Below are 19,120 nucleotides of genomic sequence, written 5' to 3'. Positions count from 1 at the left end.
CTATGTCATTTCATGTGAGTCGACCTCTAAATTTGACTTCCGCATAATTTCGGCCAAGTCTTTCCATTTATGGTGACTTAACTGACTATTTTACAGGAAAATTCGATTGTTTTAGGCCTATTTAAAGGCAAAACTTAAGTCTTCTGATTTTTCGGTTCAGGGTCTCCTTAAAATCGCGAACTTCTTTTCGTTGGCTGGTGTTAAGTGGTAGCCTAATAAGTACTTCACGCAACTTTGCAGCAATTTTTTCAACTAATCGCTCCTAGCCACGGCAGCATCACCCAGATTGTGTTTTGCGCCTCGTAAGAACGCAGTTTTTCACACATTTAAGGTGCGCTGTGCTACTTAATAGGCCATTCACGGCAAAGTAGTGAAGAGTTTGGTGTCGGACTCGTTTGATTCGGAAAGTGCGAGCTCAGTTCTATCACTCAAGGTCAAAATCTGACGTATTCTTCATTTTAATGTAAAGCGGTGAAGCAAAAACGCGACCCCCTGCTGTTTAACTTGGACAACGCATGACGTCACTGCGTGACGTCATCGATCCCAACTTTACAAGAGGTTTTCCGCAAGTATGCAGCACAGAAAGGACGATAAAACCACATCTATCCCTAGCCAATGACCAGAGCGGGCGTTACCTTCCGTTTTATCTGATTTGAAAAAAGCGAAACCCCCAAAAAACGGTACTTTTTAATTTCTCCATTGTAATGCTGCCTAGGGGCCGCGTCTTGGCAAAAGTAGCCATAGAACACAGTGTTTTTCACATGACTTTAAACCGCTGCCGCGGGAAAAGTAATGATCGCATACAAGCCAAATTTGGATATATGATAGATATAATGTTTCTGAAGAATATTAAATTTTTTTAATGAAAATTAATCTCCTTAAGAAGACGGCGCATGCGCAGAAAATGACGTCATCGATGACTTAATTTCGATTGATTTTAATGTTTCCAGCCGAAGCTGTCAGATTCTGCGAAAAAACCGCACCATTGTACTGTTTTGGGGTCCAAAAGTCCGGATATACATGTCGGGTCCTAGGCGCCCCCCTCCCCCTTTGCCCGCACCCCCCCCCCCCCGACCCTCCGTGAAGGGCAGTTTTAATCGTTTCTGGACGATAAAATGTTCTCAAATGAATTCACTTTCTATGTCATTTCATGTGAGTCGACCTCTAAATTTGACTTCCGCATAATTTCGGCCAAGTCTTTCCATTTATGGTGACTTAACTGACATTTTACAGGAAAATTCGATTGTTTTAGGCCTATTTAAGGCAAAACTAAGTTTTCTGATTTTCGGTTCAGGGCTCCTTAAAATCGCGAACTTCTTTTCGTTGGCTGGTGTTAAGTGGTAGCCTAATAAGTACTTCACGCAACTTTGCAGCAATTTTTTCAACTAATCGCTCCTAGCCACGGCAGCATCACCCAGATTGTGTTTTGCGCCTCGTAAGAACGCAGTTTTTCACACATTTAAGGTGCGCTGTGCTACTTAATAGGCCATTCACGGCAAAGTAGTGAAGAGTTTGGTGTCGGACTCGTTTGATTCGGAAAGTGCGAGCTCAGTTCTATCACTCAAGGTCAAAATCTGACGTATTCTTCATTTTAATGTAAAGCGGTGAAGCAAAAACGCGACCCCCTGCTGTTTAACTTGGACAACGCATGACGTCACTGCGTGACGTCATCGATCCCAACTTTAAGAGGTTTCCCGCAAGTATGCAGCACAGAAAGGACGATAAAACCACATCTATCCCTAGCCAATGACCAGAGCGGGCGTTACCTTCCGTTTTATCTGATTTGAAAAAAGCGAAACCCCAAAAAACGGTACTTTTTAATTTCTCCATTGTAATGCTGCCTAGGGGCCGCGTCTTGGCAAAAGTAGCCATAGAACACAGTGTTTTTCACATGACTTTAAACCGCTGCCGCGGGAAAAGTAATGATCGCATACAAGCCAAATTTGGATATATGATAGATATAATGTTTCTGAAGAATATTAAATTTTTTTAATGAAAATTAATCTCCTTAACAAAGAAAGCCATTCTAACATTTCCTCATAAATTATGCAAATGAGGTCCTTATTTGAATACATTATGTTTAATGATGTTCACCTTCACATTTTTTACACGTTTGGAGTTACAAAATGTACAAAGTCTGTCGTTCCGAGGCCTATGGTTGTGTCTTCCTACTATTAAGAACAGACAAAGGACAAAGCAACGCCTTACACTAAAGTTCAACTCAGGACAACGAACCGCTGTTCGAAAAGTTGTTCCAGAACGTAAAAACTCCCGGTGTTCCAGATTAGCAACGGCGTTCGACAAAAACTGTTTACAGTTACCACTGGCTGTTCGAAGCTACGGACGTACATTTTGGCTGCTCCTGTCCTTAGTTCATATTTGAGACGATATGTCAAGACGACGTGGCCGGCGGAGACACCGGCGGTCCCGGGCGGTAACTTTCCCGCGCTGCCCTCCCTCAGACACCCATGCTGACCAGAAGGGAGGACGTCTGCGGTTCTTGAAAGCCGCTGCGATCACAGTGTTGATACTCGGTGCTGTGACTTCGGTAAGTTTTCTGCCAAAACGATTCATGATCTCGGTCATGAAAGTTCATCTGTGTTAATTGGTAGTTACATGTTTAAATTTAAAACTTAACTTTGTTCCAACAGAAGAAATATTGCTCTCCTAGAGCTTTTAAAATTAGTCACTCTGGTTTTCTTTCAAGGATTTAGATGTTTAACAAGACTTGCAATGAAAACATACATTGCCATGGCGACGGTGGTTGCTGTCAGGGTTATTGTTTGCATGGCACTGCCATCATTTCATGATTTTGAGGAAGACTTGGTACCTGTTAAGTCTAGACAGATACAGTGCACTCTTCCGCTGAGTGTATAGTGAACGAGCCCCGGGGTCACAGAAAGTAGGGCCATCCGGGGCAGAGAGGTCTTCCCAAGGGTTTCCAGGAATGTGGGCATAGATGTGGGTCAGAGACATGCCTGTGGACATTTCATTCCTGTGGACAAAATGCCTGTACCATTCCTAGAATTCTTGCAAACTGCACACAATTCTGTACCATTGGGCTCCTCCCTGAGACGTCGCCAAAAACTCGTTTTTTTTCTCTAGCTAGAACTACTGTAGGCACAGGCTTTAAACAACGTTTACCGTAAGATGTGTAAACAATATAATGACGAACATGATACATCTAGGCTTTTGTTGTATTTCTTATTCTAAATATAATCTGCCTTATTCTTTTTGGCATCTCAAAAGAAGTTTACAAGTGATTCAGTGTTATTTCCGAGTCAAAAGCTTCAAAGCCACACAGGCCTAGGTCCTTATTCTGACCATAATTTTTCCCCTTAGATTGCTGGTGTGGTTATGACCGCACAGTCCCTCTCCAACACTGGTGAGGATAAGCCTACCATCAACTTTCCCCCGTACGGGAGCAAGGGAGACAGCAAAGCAGAAAGCGGAGATTCAGAAGGTCTCTCCCCGCACAGCGGATGGAAAGGAGTCCGGGTGAAGCCGCGCGACTTCGTTGAAAACGACACTGAAATTCACAACGGTCCGGACGGCACGGCCTCGATCGTTGCCCCTCTCACCCCCGATGCCATGGTTAGAAGACATTTTTGATGGATCGACTTGTTTGTTTGTTTCGCATAACCGGTAAACCCCCTTTAGGCGTAACACACCAGTTTTGTACATGTACGTACATGTACAAGCTGCGTAAGATCGGACTGTAAGGTTTGAACCACTCACACCGGGAAGGTCCCCTACTCTTTTTGATAAGTGCAGTGGGTTCTTTAACGTGCGTGGGGTGTGGCTCTCCCAAACACGGGACTTCCATTGAACGTCCTATCCGAGGGACGTCCCTAACCGAAGCTAGGTACTCATTTACACGTGAGTGAAGTGAGGAAATTCGTGTTAAGTGCCTTTCCCAAGGGCACGAGATCGGTGACATGGGCAGGGTTCGAACCCTCGACCTCTCAGGTGTGAGCCGAACGCGCTACCGACTGCGCCACACGACTTGTTATACAGGTCATATATTTCGTTGACTTGTAGGGAAACGTGAAATTTTCCTTGGTAGCATTTTTGAATCACACAAAATTAAGGTTTGTTGTTCATTCAAACTACAGACACCGTTATTAATACATAACAAATAACTTTCAGTAAAAAATTCAGATGTTTCAAATTGCATTTTCTTTATAAAACGCAAACTAAATATATGCAAATGTATACTGCATTTAGAAATCAGAAAAACCTATATTACTATCATTGAGTGAATATTTAAAAGATATGCACAGAACGTTTTAGAGAAGAGTGTTTGCTTCCTTTTGTTTTGACTTAGCCTTCGGGCATAGTTCGTTTTGCAATTATTATTATTAATTCTAAATATATCATATCATCAATGAAGTATGTAATTATATTTCAAAATGTTTCAAAAAGAGAGAAGATGCCATTAGAACTTAGATCTATACCACTTTATATATATATATTTCTTTTTTTAGCATTGTATACCTTAGACTTGATGTAAGCCTTTCTTTATTACTATTGTTGTAGTACTCTCCAGTACATTGTACTTTGTACATCCGTGCATTTATCCCCGCGGAATGAACATGCAATAAACTTTCATCATGTAAATATACAACATGTACACTCTCTGACACTTTGTATACGTACTCAATTCCAGGTATACGTACCCGTGGACATGACTCCTCCGGCAGGCCACGCAGAGAGTGTCCGAGTTCCTGATAACCAGACGGAGACTTTCCGTTCTGAAGGCTGGAAGCGGTTCCGTGTCGAGCAGAATCACACGGAAGGCGTCTGCAGTACCACCGAGGTCCCAACCGTCTCACCACGTGTAGTTGGAGACGAAGAGGGAGAAGAAGTGACCCACGACTGGGTCTACACAACCGGAGGGAACCACTGCAACAACGCCAGAGTACGCCGCCGCGTTTCCAAAGTCCCCCGCAATGACTCGGAAACCTACCCGGCGACAGACGACAGCTCCGCCGCTAACGCGACCCATCAGGAGCCCAAGCCGAACTTCTCACTTGACCAGGAATTCAATGGCGACGTCGACAGCAAGGGAGCCACCGCTGCTATGGACAATGTCCACGCGAAGAACTCCACAGACTTGAATCTGTACTTGAATGCCGTGCTGACAGACATTATGAAGAGCCGCAAGAGAAAGCACCGCAGTGTGCTGAAAGGTATCAAACGGAGCAAGGCCATTGTCGTGCTGGCCGCAGTTGGTGTGCTGATCGCTGGCTCTGTAGCACACTTCTGCTTGGGACAAATTGTACTGTGAAGGGGGCACACCCCAGTTTATTTTGGGTCTTAATTCGATTCTGCATACCCTCAACTCTAGCGACCGTCTCTTTCAGGAAATACCTCTTGAGCCAAAACCTGACAGGATATCGCTCTAGCACCCCCAGAACGCATACAACGCATATGTAGGTCAAACCGAACCACCGCGCTGAAGGCGGAAGGACACCCGGAAGTAAGCCTCGGGCCCGAAATCAATTTTCACCCAAAACACGCCACTTCTTACACTTTCCAGCCATGTTAGTAGTTAATACCATTTTGCAGCAGATTATGAGAAATGTAAACTCAAACATGAACCACCGGAACCCCTTCGTCACTTTTTTTTCCGGGCACTACAGTGGACCCTGTCGCGGAAGAATTGGTGTGTACACCGTGAAAAGGGCCTATTTACTTTGATTCAAGCTATGCTTATCTGAGTTCTGATATACCTCTGAATTATACCCCGCCATATCACTAAAGTACTGTATCTGCTCGGATACTTGGATTTCGAAGCCAATAACTTCACACACATTTAAACTTTGTTCATTTTATCACTAAAATTGAACGTGCACGTGAGATGGCCTTAGTTACAACTCATGTTACTCATGAAAAAAGCCGGCTTTTCTGTTTGTATCTTGTTTGGAGAGGTCCTATAGACCTACAATGCAGCATCCGTTTCTACGAATAACAAATAAAAACAGTTTTGTCGGGAAAATGTTGTCTCATTTTTGTCAGTGTCATGTTCAGCACCAAGGACAGGTATGCTTGTTTGTGTGTGGATTGTGTTCAGCACCAAGGACAGGTATGCTAGCCTGGGTACCATCCCCAGTAGTATATTCGCAAACTCTATAACTGGGTTATAGAGTTAGCGAATATACTACTGGGGATGGTACCCAGGCTACAGGTATGCTTCCTTTTTTGTAGATTTCAGTGCCAAGGGAAGTTATGCTTGCTTGTGTGCGGATTGTGTTAAGCACCAAGGACAGGTATGTTTGTTTGTGTGTGGATTATGTTCAGCACCAAGGACAGGTATGCTTGCTTGTGTGTGGATTGTGTTCAGCACCAAGGACAGGTTTGCTTGTTTGTGTGTGGATTATGTTCAGCACCAAGGATAGGTATGCTTGCTTGTGTGTGGATTATGTTCAGCACCAAGGACAGGTATGCTTGTTTGTGTGTGGATTATGTTCAGCACCAAGGACAGGTATGCTTGTTTGTGTGTGGATTATGTTCAGCACCAAGGACAGGTATGCTTGCTTGTGTGTGGATTGTGTTCAGCACCAAGGACAGGTATGCTTGCTTGTTTGTAGATTTCAGTGCCAAGGACAGGTATGCTTGTTTTTGTGTGGATTGTGTTCAGCACCAAGGACAGGTGTGCTTGTTTGTGTGTGGATTGTGTTCAGCACCAAGGACAGGTATGCTTGTTTGTGTGTGGATTGTGTTAAGCACCAAGGACAGGTATGCTTGTTTGTGTGTGGATTATGTTCAGCACCAAGGACAGGTATGCTTGTTTGTGTGTGGATTGTGTTCAGCACCAAGGACAGGTGTGCTTGTTTGTGTGTGGATTGTGTTCAGCACCAAGGACAGGTATGCTTGTTTGTGTGTGGATTGTGTTCAGCACCAAGGACAGGTATGCTTGTTTGTGTGTGGATTGTGTTCAGCACCAAGGACAGGTATGCTTGTTTGTGTGTAGATTGTGTTCAGCACCAAGGACAGGTATGCTTGTTTGTGTGTGGATTGTGTTCAGCACCAAGGACAGGTATGCTTGTTTGTGTGTGGATTGTGTTCAGCACCAAGGACAGGTATGCTTGCTTGTTTGTAGATTTCAGTGCCAAGGAAAGTTATGCTTGCTTGTGTGTGGATTGTGTTTAGCACCAAGGACAGGTATGCTTGCTTGTGTGCGGATTGTGTTTAGAACCAAGGACAGGTATGCATTAATTATGTGTGGATTGTGTTTAGCACCAAGGACAGGTATGCTTGCTTGTGTGTGGATTGTGTTCAGCACCAAGGGCATGTCTTTCTATGTTAATTGCATTTTGTTGTATGGCGCTGTTAAAATAAGTTATATACTTGAGTGCAGCGCCACGCTGTCCTTGTTACATGTACTGTTTTGTTTTGTGTCGATGAATAAAATAAGGAGTTCCACGACATCGTGCCTTTGCCAATAACGTTAGTGCGGTTGGGTTGTTACATTGTACTTTGGAGCCACAATTGATAAGGTCCACCTATCGACTTCATCAAAAACTGCAGAGAAACGGTTCATCAATACCACATACATGTAGTGATCTCCAACGACATGTATGGTTCAGCTTCTATTACACATGTTTTAATGGATTATTTTGGGCCTTTCTCGTGGTGATTCGGTAGAAGCAAAAAAAAAATGCCACACCAATTTAATTTGTTGCTTCTCAGATTTTTTTCTGAAAAGAAAAAGAAGGGACAGGGCAAAAAAATATTGAAAACAGGTCCAGGCATCCTATTATAGCCCCAAAATGCTTCGATAGGAGCCATGAAGTCAACACAAAAGGCTGGGTTAAAATTTGAACAATGAATTTTGAACTTTTAATCAAACCACTGCATTGAAAGATGGAACAACTGTATCAACTTACATGTAGGAAGAAAAGGACTTTCCTTAGCTGTTGGGGGCAAAATATGAGCATTTTAAGTTCATTCAGAACCATTTTTTTTTCCAATCAGAAAAGAATGAAAAGGCAAATCCGAGAAACAACAAATTAAATTGGTGTGGCCTAAATATACAAAATCAAGTCATATGTCTAATGCAGTCTAATACAAGTAAAATCCTACATAAATATTATGTGTACATATGTACATGTGCTTTAGGCCACATCAATTTAATTTCTTGGTTAACGGATTTTTCTAGAAAAATAATGGAGAGGGCGGGCGAAAAAAAAATAAAATAAAAACAGGCCTAGGCATCCTATTATGGCCAAAAATGGTACAATAGGAGCCATAAAGTCAACACACCAGGCTGGTTCAAAATTTAAACAATGAATTTTGAACTTTTAATGATACCATTGCATTGAAAGATGGCATAACTAACAACTAGGATGAAAAGGACTGTTTTGAACTGTTCAGGGCAAAATATGAGCATTTTGCAGTTGATTCTGAATTTTTATTTTTATTTCATAATCAGAAAAAAAATGAAGTGGGCGAATCCGTTAACCAATAAATTAAATTGGTGTGGCCTTGGGCAAAAATGTGATGTCGTTGACAGAAAATGTTTGCTTGTTCTGTATCATAGGCTGGTTCTAGCTATTTATGGGTGGTACCCAAAAAAAAGAGGGGTCTCACATACATGGAGCCTTTTTTTGCAGCTATTCTAAGCGCTTTAAGAATGAAGTGATGACGAAAATGTGTTAAGTGATGGAAAAAAATGCCAATATCGGACAGATTTTAAAATTATTTCTTGTTTTGCTGCCATGAAATTGCATTGGCTGCCATGCGAGCATAAATTACACAGGTACTACTGCGATTTACATCAGTCACAGCTTGGAGATGAAACTACTAATTATGCACTGAAAGTGTACAAACAAAATAATGTAATAATATAATAAGAAAATCATGTTCATATCAAGAAATATGAACAAGTTTCACAGAAAGTAACATGTATTGATTAAATCAATCATGTCCCCACCCTCATAATATTGTAAATTACTGGATGACAGAGAAAAAAAAATGATCATGAAAACATTCTATGAATTCTGACCTACACGGCCCTACATGTTTGGTGGCTCACTGCCCAATGCCAGTCACCTAACACAAGTACATGTAGGAGTAAAATTTACATCATAGATATTCTTAATTACAAGTAGGTTATTAAATCTGGTATGTACACTATGGAAGTTGCTCGAGCATAGAGAAAAAACAAAAACTACATTGTAGTCTCAAGGCTTATAAACTTCTTCATAAAAGGAAAATGGATATTTTTTTCTCACTGGTCACCTAAAAGTTGGAAAGACATTACAAGCTTGAATTCACACAAATATCTCTTCAACTATGTTTTGGATGACAAGTGTTATGACACCACTGTATCAAAAAATTATTTCTTTTCAGATGACATTCAAGCAAGAATCATTTATTGTACAAGTACTTTGTGTATCTTGTACTAAATGTCATTTTTCCAAAACCCTTGAAATTTTTTAACTTTCCAAATTCAAAGTGTTGATCATTTTCTTGTTTTACTAGTAACATTTCTTTCCTATACTGACATGGGCAAAACTATATTGTCTACTGTGCATGGCTACTTACAGAAACTGTAAAATGTCACAGAGAAATCTTGTCAACATCTTATGAAATCTTACCACGAGAAAAGAATCATCGTCTCTACTCTGTGTCTTCATCCCAAAAGTCACACTTTGGGAAAAATTGGTTCTGTACAATGTCTACCTATATCATGTCTGAGTCCCTCAACCATCCTTTAGTTACCAAATCAACACATACTGACTGTCCAGTTTGCAGCTTTGCACAGCTGTCATACCTACATATAGCACGTCGGCAGAACGTACTGCGCCTGCGCAGAACCCTGGATTTTCGCTGTTTTCCTTGGATTTTTGGTCAACGTTGCATCAGAATTTTGACTGTTGCAGACGATATTTTTTCCGACATAACATTTGAAAACTACTGTCGGAATGCTAACCTTATATGAGCAAATACAACCTTATATGAGACGTTCTGCCGAAGTGCTATGCGCAATACATTACGGGTTTTGCGCAGGTGCAGTACGTTCTGCCGACATGCTCCTAGTAGGCTACATATATTGTACATCTACAACATTGGATGAAACCCACCCCAAAACTTCTAAACCATTTGAGTCACCAGGACGTACAAATAAGGGAAAATTTGCCTTCAATAACTAAAAAAATAATAATACTAACAGTTGAAGAAGTACAGTCGATATCTTTTTAATAATTTGTCATCGATCCGATCACCATGATACACAAATAATTTACGTTTACAACCCACCCACCAACTCGAAAGGAGAAAAAGAAATATGGTGAGGAAAAGTTCTCCGTAATAGTTATCAGTGATGTTTTTGTAGAAAAATTCAGTAATTTTATCTCTTCAATAAGTGACAGTTTTGACCTTAGTGAGTCCCACCATATTACTGATATTTCCCCAGTATTTTAAAACAGGATGTCACAATTTTGTAACTAAGAGAAATCAAAATCAAAATTAGATGACAGCAAAATTACACGAAAAAAACAAAGCCATCGCCCACTAGTATAATCACGAAAGTTAATATGAGACTTGTATTACATTAAATTAATATATGTATCTATAGTAAACGTTTTGATGCATGCATTCCCCTAGCAGAATGACTGTGTGGAAATGCAAGAGCTATTTTACACTGCATTGGAGATGAAACAAAACTTTTAGGGTGCCTGTTGATGTAAATAGAAGCAGATGTAAGGGGAAACAACTCTGCCAAGAAAAAATCTTACACAAAATCCTTCAAACTTTACACCAACAGGCACATGAAATATTTTTTCTCCGGCAAACCTGTGTTTAGATCTAGCAAGACTAATTTTCCTGTTTTTTTAGACATGGCTGGTGAAATCTCTCAAAAACATTGCAGAATTTTTTCTCTACATATCGGCAAGGTACTGCAAGATAGCAAGCACGCTCTTCTCCTATAATACAATAATGGATTGCAAATTCCCGCGTTATAAGCCTACCATAAAGTTTGGTACCAGCCAGTGTGTTCCCTCCAAACAACTGCACACTTCTGAATGAAATAGCAAATTATGATTGTGTCAAACTCAAACTGTTTCCCAGTCAGGGTTTTCCCAAGATTATTGTTGGTCATTGCAGTAGCGTGCGTAGTCCGGTGGTAAGCGATCCTGCCTCTGGACTAAGAGGATGGGAGTTCGAATCCCGGCTGTTGTCGCTCACCCGACATGCACGCTACTGTTTAGGGTCGCAGTCCTACGGACGGGACGTTAAGCCGTGGTCCACTGTTCATTGCGCTTGTCGAAAAGAGCTAGGGGAATTTAACCGGTACAATGAACCTGTAAATACTGTACATAACGTCTGTCTTCTCTGTCACGACCAGTGGAAGATTAGCTCTTCGTTGAGCTATGTAATATATCTCCAAGCAGATCATACGGTGGCAAGGCAGTATCCATTGGATAGAGGAGTGTCCATTAGCCACTACTCTGGCCAATGGATACTGCCTTGCCACCGTATGATCTGCTTGGAGATTACACTCAGGGGACTGACAGTTACTTGGGAAAACCTAATTTCCTAGTACTTGTGACTGGAAAACAATTTTGCAGCAGAAAGAAAAAATGGATTAAAAGTGAGAAGGATGCATGTGTGAGTAGGCCTATGATTGAACTTTATACATATACAGGTGGCTATAGAGAGAGAGGAGAACACACTGGTCAGTATTTTAAAACATGATTTGATGTAAAATACAATTTTTCTTTTTCAGCATAACGACATGTACAGCTACTTGATAAAAGCAGCCACCGTCCCCCACATGACTTCGTTGGCGTTTGGCTTCATGCACTCCTGTTCGGGGTCCAGATCCAGCAGTTCCCGTACCCTCTTCATCGCCACCTCGTAGTCGTCGTCCGACAGCGGGGCGAACGCGTTCTCCAGCACGTCCGAGGCGTGCGCCATGTAGATGAGCCCCAGCAGGCGTTTGTCCATCCTGTGGGGGTCATTAGTCCATTTGCTGAGCACGGCGTCCTGAACTTTCTTGATGAGCTTCTGCTTGGAGGAGCTGTTGACCAGGGGGTGCGTGGTCATGTCGAACAGGAGGAAGTTCTGCTTCTCGGTGGTCAGGACGCCCTTTTCCACCAGGTTCTTGGCTAACCTCTCCCGCACGTTCCGCAGCTGGTAGTGCAGCTTCAGGGGGTTCCAAGTCTCCCCTGCAGGGGCGAAAGGTCAACATGTCAATAACACGTCCCGGAAGCTGCAGTAGAAGGGGAGACACCATTGAAAGGGTTCTCCATTGAAACATATGCTAAATCAGACATTAAAATGGGCATCATATCTCTAGTTTACGAAGTTTTTGTCACACAAACTCACCTTCACGTGTTAGCCAATTTAATAATATGTACCTACAACAAGTTTCGGAAAAAAGTGGACGGTGATTCTCGAGGTACAGCCTTGTTTATAAGAATCCATGCACTTTGACCCCATATTCTAGGTCGATACCAAGGCACTTAGGCAGGAGGGGTGTATGGCAACAGACATTAGCCCATAACAAGGCAATTTCATGAAAAAACTTCATTTTTTTTGCAAAAACTTTCACTCACAACCCTACACAGTACAATCCACCACAAAAATGCCAAGAATTCAACAAAAATACCACCCAAGAAGGGTTTTTAATGTTCTTTAGCTCATTTTAATTTTGAGGTCTCTCACCCAATTTACTTAGTGTTGGCTAGAACATTTAGCCCTTTTGGTCATAATGTCAATAAACTTTCCCATAGACTGAAAGGCTTGGGCTGCTATTCTTTATGCCCTTGGGAAAGGCACTTTACACAACTTTCCTCACTCCACTTACTGGCCAGGTGTGAATGGGTTCCTAACTTCAGTTGGGGAAAATCGTAATAACCTTGTGGCGCTGAATGGCAGCCGCACAGACCGTTAGATCTCCCTCTGGCCGCAATAAGTAGTACTACACACTGAACAGCTAGGGAATGTAACAAGACATTACCATGCCAACCAAACCAAACAATGAACTTTCCTGTAAATACTCCTACTCTTTGTCTCTCACCCACAGAAGACCTCAAAGCCTCTTAAACCACACCAATTTAATTTCTTGGTTAACGGATTCGCCACTTCATTTTTTTCTGATTTGCAAATAAAAATAAAAATCCAGAATCAACTGCAAAATGCTCATATTTTGCCCTGAACAGACCTTTTCATCCTAGTTGTTACAGTTATTCCATCTTTCAATGCAATGGTATCATTAAAAGTTCAAAATTCATTGTTTAAATTTTGAACCAGCCTGGTGTGTTGACTTCATGGCTCCTATTGTACCATTTTGGGCCATAATAGGATGCCTAGGCCTTGTTTTTTTTTTTTTTTTCGCCCGCCCGCTCCATTATTTTTCTAGAAAAATCCGTTAAGCAAAAAATTTAATTGGTGTGGCCTTAAGTTTCCAGAAAAACTGCTTTCTCAGTTGAAGGTCATTTTTTTTCTCTTTTGTTCTGGCCATCATTGAGAAGCCTTCATGGTTCATGAAGGTTCTGATCACATTGTTCTCACATTACCATCGTGATGAGGTGGGCAGGAGATCTGGTAGCCATGTCTGGATCCGCCAATTGAACCTCAATGAACACATTGTATGCACTGTGTCAACGGCTGCTGACAGTCATTCAAATTGTTTATTTCAAAACAACTTGCTACCAGAAGGAGAGCCAATAATTGCTAGCGGGGAGCTTACCATTAATATCAGAGTCTACCAGAGCTACAAGGCAAGTATCTGTATCTGTATCAGTATAGCCGGTATAACCGCCCATCGGCGTAACACACCAGCTTCGCAGGCAGCTAGCTATATCACACTGAACGACCTGTTACACTCAATCTTTGTACATTTAATTGCAGGAGTTGTTAAAAGCTTTCTAGTGATGATGCCCCAACTGTGCTTGGTGGCAACAAGTTCCAGTCTACGATAGTTCTGGGGAAATACGAGTTTTCGAACACCTCAATTCTTGGTTGATATTAACTCTGTTATTTGAAGGCGTGACTGTTTCTTGTTCTTTTCTGTGCTGGTATCAGGTTGGGACAGTTCATTCTCAATTTGGGACAGTTATTGAAATTTATTTTCGTGACAGTGCTGCGGCAATAAGAAAAAAAGTTAATGTTAAGGCCTGAGTCAAAAAATGTTGCCAAGGTCCAGTCACTTCAGTTCAATGGTTCCCCGTTACCGATACGTTGTAGGTGATACTCCACAGGTTCTGTACCTAATGAAGATTGAGTATCAGAGTCTGTTCTTAATTAATTTGTGCATTGATTTTGGCACAAAAATGACATTTTTTTCAGTTAATTTTACAGAAATTAAAGAGGTTAAAGAAACAAAAACTAAGTTGGTCTTGTGGCTAAGGGATAATATGCTTTAATCACTTATACAGTTCTGTTGCCTCCAAAGAGAAGGTTGCTAGATGTGCAGCCTCAAATGGGAACCCAAAACAAACTAGGATGTGCCCCCTTCAAAGTTTCAACTAATATTAATAATAAGTAATATTGCTAACAATTAACAAAGTACAGTATACGTACCGCTAAGTAGTTCGACCCATGTCTGAATGTTCTCTGGTGGGTCTGTGTCCTTCACGTGTTTGACAGCCTCGTCCAACATGACGTCACCCGTCGGGGAGTCGCTTCTGTAGACCAGTTTCCTGTTGAGGAGGCTTTTTCTCCTCATGCCGATCTTCTCCAGCTCGACGCGCCCCTTCAGCCCCAGCTCCATGATCATGCAGCCTCGCAGCCCCGACGAGATACAGTCATTCCAAAATGACGTGTAACCCTGAGAGGACAAAATAATCAATGAATCAACAAATGCTCCTGCAGTTCCAGAACAAGCCGCTATGGGGCCCAAACTCATGTCACTTCTTCCCTATCCCAAGAGCTATCTACCAACCAAAATTCGTGACCCTAGCATGTCCAGATCGCGAGATATCAAAACCGGAAGTTCTGCTGCAGTACCAACAAAAGCCGCCAAGGGGGCCAAAATCTAATCATTTCTAGGTCTCATCAAGACCTACCCACCTACCAAGTTTCATGACAATGCATATTAAGCTTCTTGAGTTATGTTGTTCACAAATGGACAGATGGACAAATGCTACTGAAAACATAACCTTCTTGGATAAGGTAATATTAATTATTATACAATTATTTTGAGAATACAGAAAGGAACTAGAAATGCGTATTGCTTATAGCAAATTTAAGAATGCCCTCATTAATTATGCAAATTAGATTCCATTCTGATTTGCATGATTATTAATTATTCATGTCAAGCATAACTTCCACTACCTAGTATGTAACATACAAAAACTCTGTCAACCGATAAACCTCCTTCGAAGATTTTTCCATAAACTCTCCTGCAATTCCAGTACAAGCTGCCAGGGGGGGCTAAACTGATCATGATACTTAGTACCAAGCACAAGAGCTATCTACCATGCAAAATTTGTGACCCTAGCAATAGCATGTCTAGACCATGAGATATCAAATTTCAAAACCAAAAATTCTGTTGCAGTACCAAGGAAAGCCACCAGGGGGCCTTAAATCTAGTCATTTCTAGATTTGGGGCCACCCTACCCACACACCACCAAATATCATTAGATTCCATTCATACCTTCTTGAAGTATGCTGAACATTCACAGATCACAACCATACAAACACTACTGAAAACATTCTTGGCAAAGGTAATTACCAGCACCAAGCAAATTTTGCCTACACCACTTACTGACTTATTTAATTTAGTACTAGTAATATACATAAGGATCACATGAAAAAGTGTTCAGAAACAATTTGCCATAATGATTATTTCTTTTACAGTTCATAGGTTGTAACAGTTAATACAGCAAATCAAAATCGACATTCACCTTCACATGCAAACTCATGATCAGTTTAAGGACCGGTGCAGGTTATGTGCAAATACTGATATTGTCAGTGATAAACTAGACATCAGAATTACCTACTAGTACACAGCTCCAATTTTAACTGCACTGAGGTGCATATGCAAAATTACTCATCAAAAACCCAAGCAATTATTCTAATCTAAACTAATGAAGTCGAGAATATTTCTAGGAATGACCAAACAATTCTAACAGTTGTCTGGAACAGTTGATTCTAAAGGACAGTAGTCTGGCTCTGACCAAGTGGCAGCCATAATTTTGGACTGTGTACACTGACTGAGATTACAGCAATGCCATACCTTGATTACATCAGCCTACTAGTACTAGACTTTGCTGAGTACATGTAGGTCTAACATCCTGCATGATGTTTCAAACTGATAAAATACATGTACTGTAATTCACTTTATGTTCACGGTAGCAAAATTTCACGGTCTGAAAAAAATGGACATGTTCACGGAACTATATGTTCACGGTGGTGCCAGGTGTAGGAAAAAGAAAGTCCAGGAATTATTTGTTAACTGTAATGATAAGTTCACTGTACAGAAGCAACAGTGAAAACAGTGAACTTATCAGTACAGTGAACAAATCAGGAATTACAGTATATTACGAGCTGCTCAAATTTAACTACTGGTAAAACTGCTTGGAAACGTGAGACATGTGACTGTGATAGATCTTAGATGTTCTAACTTCCGAGTTTTGAAGTAAATCTGTCCATGAACTGGCATGGTGGCGGAACCTGGCATTTAAATTTCACTTAAAGGTAGTAGTAAATGTACAACTGAGTGTGCTTCTAGTGTAGATTGTAATTGCCTCATTGATGTCAATAATTGTTCTTTTCACTGATACATTGAATAAGGTTAGACATCCAGGTCATGACTCATGAGATGCACAAAAGATAGTTTAACTTACTCTATCAAGCAACAGTGTACAGATTTTGAATGTGTTCTTTTCACTATGGCAAATTTTTACACTTTGGAACCAACAGCACATTACATTTACAAAGATTTTCTCAAAGAGAATTACAACTGGTCACCTTTCACCTGTAGTCTGACCTTTCAAAAGTATTAGAGGACAAACCTGTTTGACAACTTTCTACAAATGACGCAGTAAGCCACAGACTTCCAAGTCAGTAATTAGAAGTAATTAAAGCCATGACGCACATCGACTACTAGTCTCTACCAGACTCCTTTTGCAGGCTGAATAAAGTGAATAGATAGTAAAAATTGGCCTAAAAAGGGGGTATCATTGGCCAGGCTGGGGTCGTGGGGTTGTATGGCATAGCGGTTAAGCGTCCTTGGCTTGGGACCAAGAGGTCCCAGGTTCGAACCCCACCTTGTCATTGTCAACAATCTTGTGCCCTTGGGAATGGCACTTTACACAACTTTCCTCACTTCACTCAGGTGTAAATGATTACTTGCCTCGGTTAGGTCAATAAGGATGTCCCTCAGATTGGATGTTAGATGGAGGTCCTGTGTTTGGGGAGAGCCACATCCCATGCACGGTAAAGAATCCACTACACCTCTTGAAAAAGAGTACGAGTAGGGGCAAGCCCTGGTGTGCGATGGTACAAAACTTAGTATCACAGTTGGTGAGTCACTACAAATCACCCGGATGGAGGCCTGACAAACCCCATCTCGTACTAGCCACAAAAGCCAGCAGAATCTTCAACTAAGTTATAGTTGATGGTGGCTGCCTCAAATTGAAAGAAGAAAAAGGCTGCAAAGGAGTCTGGTGGAGACTACACATCAACATCGCTGGGCTATCTACAGCCTCAGTCCTCGGACTTGGACTCGCAGCCCGATGTTAAAAAACAAACTTGACAGCTTATGCATGGTTATTCTTTTGAGTCAGAAGAAACTGCCAAGAGGCCAAGTCTTTGTGTGACACTTGTTAAAAATGCCATCCAGTGACTAAAATATAATCTTATTTGGATTTCGTTATATTTTCACTTTTTTTCTTTTGTAGGTCATGCGATCTCAATTACATTTTTGTATACAATATGAACTTGGGGTCCATATTGTTGGATTTTACACATGTTAAAAAAGATATACAATTGATATTAGTACATGTATACATTTCATTGGAATAATTTTTTCCACACGTTAGTTATTCCTGTTTTAAACTTTCCAGGTTTCACTGACATTCTACTGTAATTCATTTGGTGCACCCCAATTTTTTTTGTTTGGGGGGGGGGGCACCCAATTTTTTAGACCCAAAAATGATTTTCGACCCCTGACGTACTAAAAATTTTGCATACAAATGCTACGAAAATTATAACCTTTCTTGGCAAAAGTAACAGCCCCACAGTGGCCCACACTGAGATATTTTTTGAGAAAACACAACAGTGGGAGTTATCTGATCGTGACAGATATAACATCTTTATCTATATCCTTTCCCGAACAGAACCGGACATAGCTATGTTGTGGTTGCGTCAAAAGGCCCACCACCACGCATCGGTACTACTACGTAACACAGACAACATAACCAGTTTTACCCCCATCGGTGTATCAAATCATCAACAGGCAATTTCAGGTAGCACTGTCCGTCTAAATGGCAGCAACAGACGCCGTGTCACGACAAATTCGATTATAGTAGACGGGGGAGCACACCTAATGCCTAAAATCTGCACAGACCTTACCTGGTGCCAGGTGGCATCGTTACTTAGAACCTTACGCCCCCTCCCCTTATTTAGCACTACGATGGCGTATATTTTCAACCGTTACTTCCTCGTAACTACGACGCAACGGCGCGGGGTGCTGTGAACCTAGACTCGAGCCGTGCGTAGGAGGGACGGTGATGTAGTGTCAGACAAACCTCTCTGTCTTTCAGGCCGAGTAGCAAGACTTCTTCCATAAGAGTTAGCCGGGTGTCCTTCGATGAATCGCTATCCTCTTCGAATTCCGGTTCGATCACCTCTCTCTCGATCTCTCTCCCGCCTTCCGCGCCCCTAGAAGCGTCTGTCCGCCTCTGCACGAGCCCGGACGAGCGTTGTTGCAAGCTCGTCATTCTGACGGACTGCTAAAAATGCCTAATTTTCACTAGAAAAACACCGAATTATTCCGACAACTGGACTCCTGCACAGACAAGATGGCGGCGCTCCAGGGAAGATGTGATGACGTAATCAACCTGCCCGACAGGTTCCGAGCAAGTCCGGAGATTGCCGAGCATTGCCGGAAAATAAATGAAAGTAAATTTTTCCTGGCAGATTCATTTCCAAAACCACA

At 41.6% G+C, this 19,120-nt stretch overlaps 1 protein-coding gene across 1 annotated transcript; it reads right to left on the bottom strand.

The window, feature by feature from the left end:
• Positions 1–11,550: 11,550 nt before the first annotated feature.
• On the bottom strand, positions 11,551–19,023 carry LOC109462482 (Golgi phosphoprotein 3-like). Its single transcript, XM_019759041.1, has 3 exons — positions 18,711–19,023; positions 14,539–14,785; positions 11,551–12,179 (listed from the first exon to the last, which is right to left on the bottom strand). Exons 1-3 carry the CDS (start codon positions 18,900–18,902, stop codon positions 11,755–11,757), a joined length of 864 nt encoding a protein of 287 aa, XP_019614600.1. The 5' UTR covers positions 18,903–19,023; the 3' UTR covers positions 11,551–11,754.
• Between the last annotated feature and the right edge of the window lie 97 nt (positions 19,024–19,120).

Source organism: Branchiostoma belcheri, unplaced genomic scaffold (genome assembly GCF_001625305.1).
Source record: "Branchiostoma belcheri isolate BF01 breed outbred unplaced genomic scaffold, Haploidv18h27 scaffold117, whole genome shotgun sequence".
In the NCBI taxonomy this organism is placed as follows: domain Eukaryota; kingdom Metazoa; phylum Chordata; class Leptocardii; order Amphioxiformes; family Branchiostomatidae; genus Branchiostoma; species Branchiostoma belcheri.
The sequence above is the reverse complement of the archived record's forward strand: the minus strand, read 5'-3'. Positions and strand labels throughout refer to the sequence as shown.

Coding starts and splice junctions, on each gene's coding strand:
- LOC109462482 (XM_019759041.1), bottom strand. CDS start 18,902: ATGACGAGCTTGCAACAACGCTCGTCCGGGCTCGTGCAGAGGCGGACA. Junction 14,786..18,710: donor TCGGCCTGAAAGACAGAGAG/GTTTGTCTGACA, acceptor TTGTCCTCTCAG/GGTTACACGTCATTTTGGAA. Junction 12,180..14,538: donor ATGGGTCGAACTACTTAGCG/GTACGTATACTG, acceptor TCGCCCCTGCAG/GGGAGACTTGGAACCCCCTG.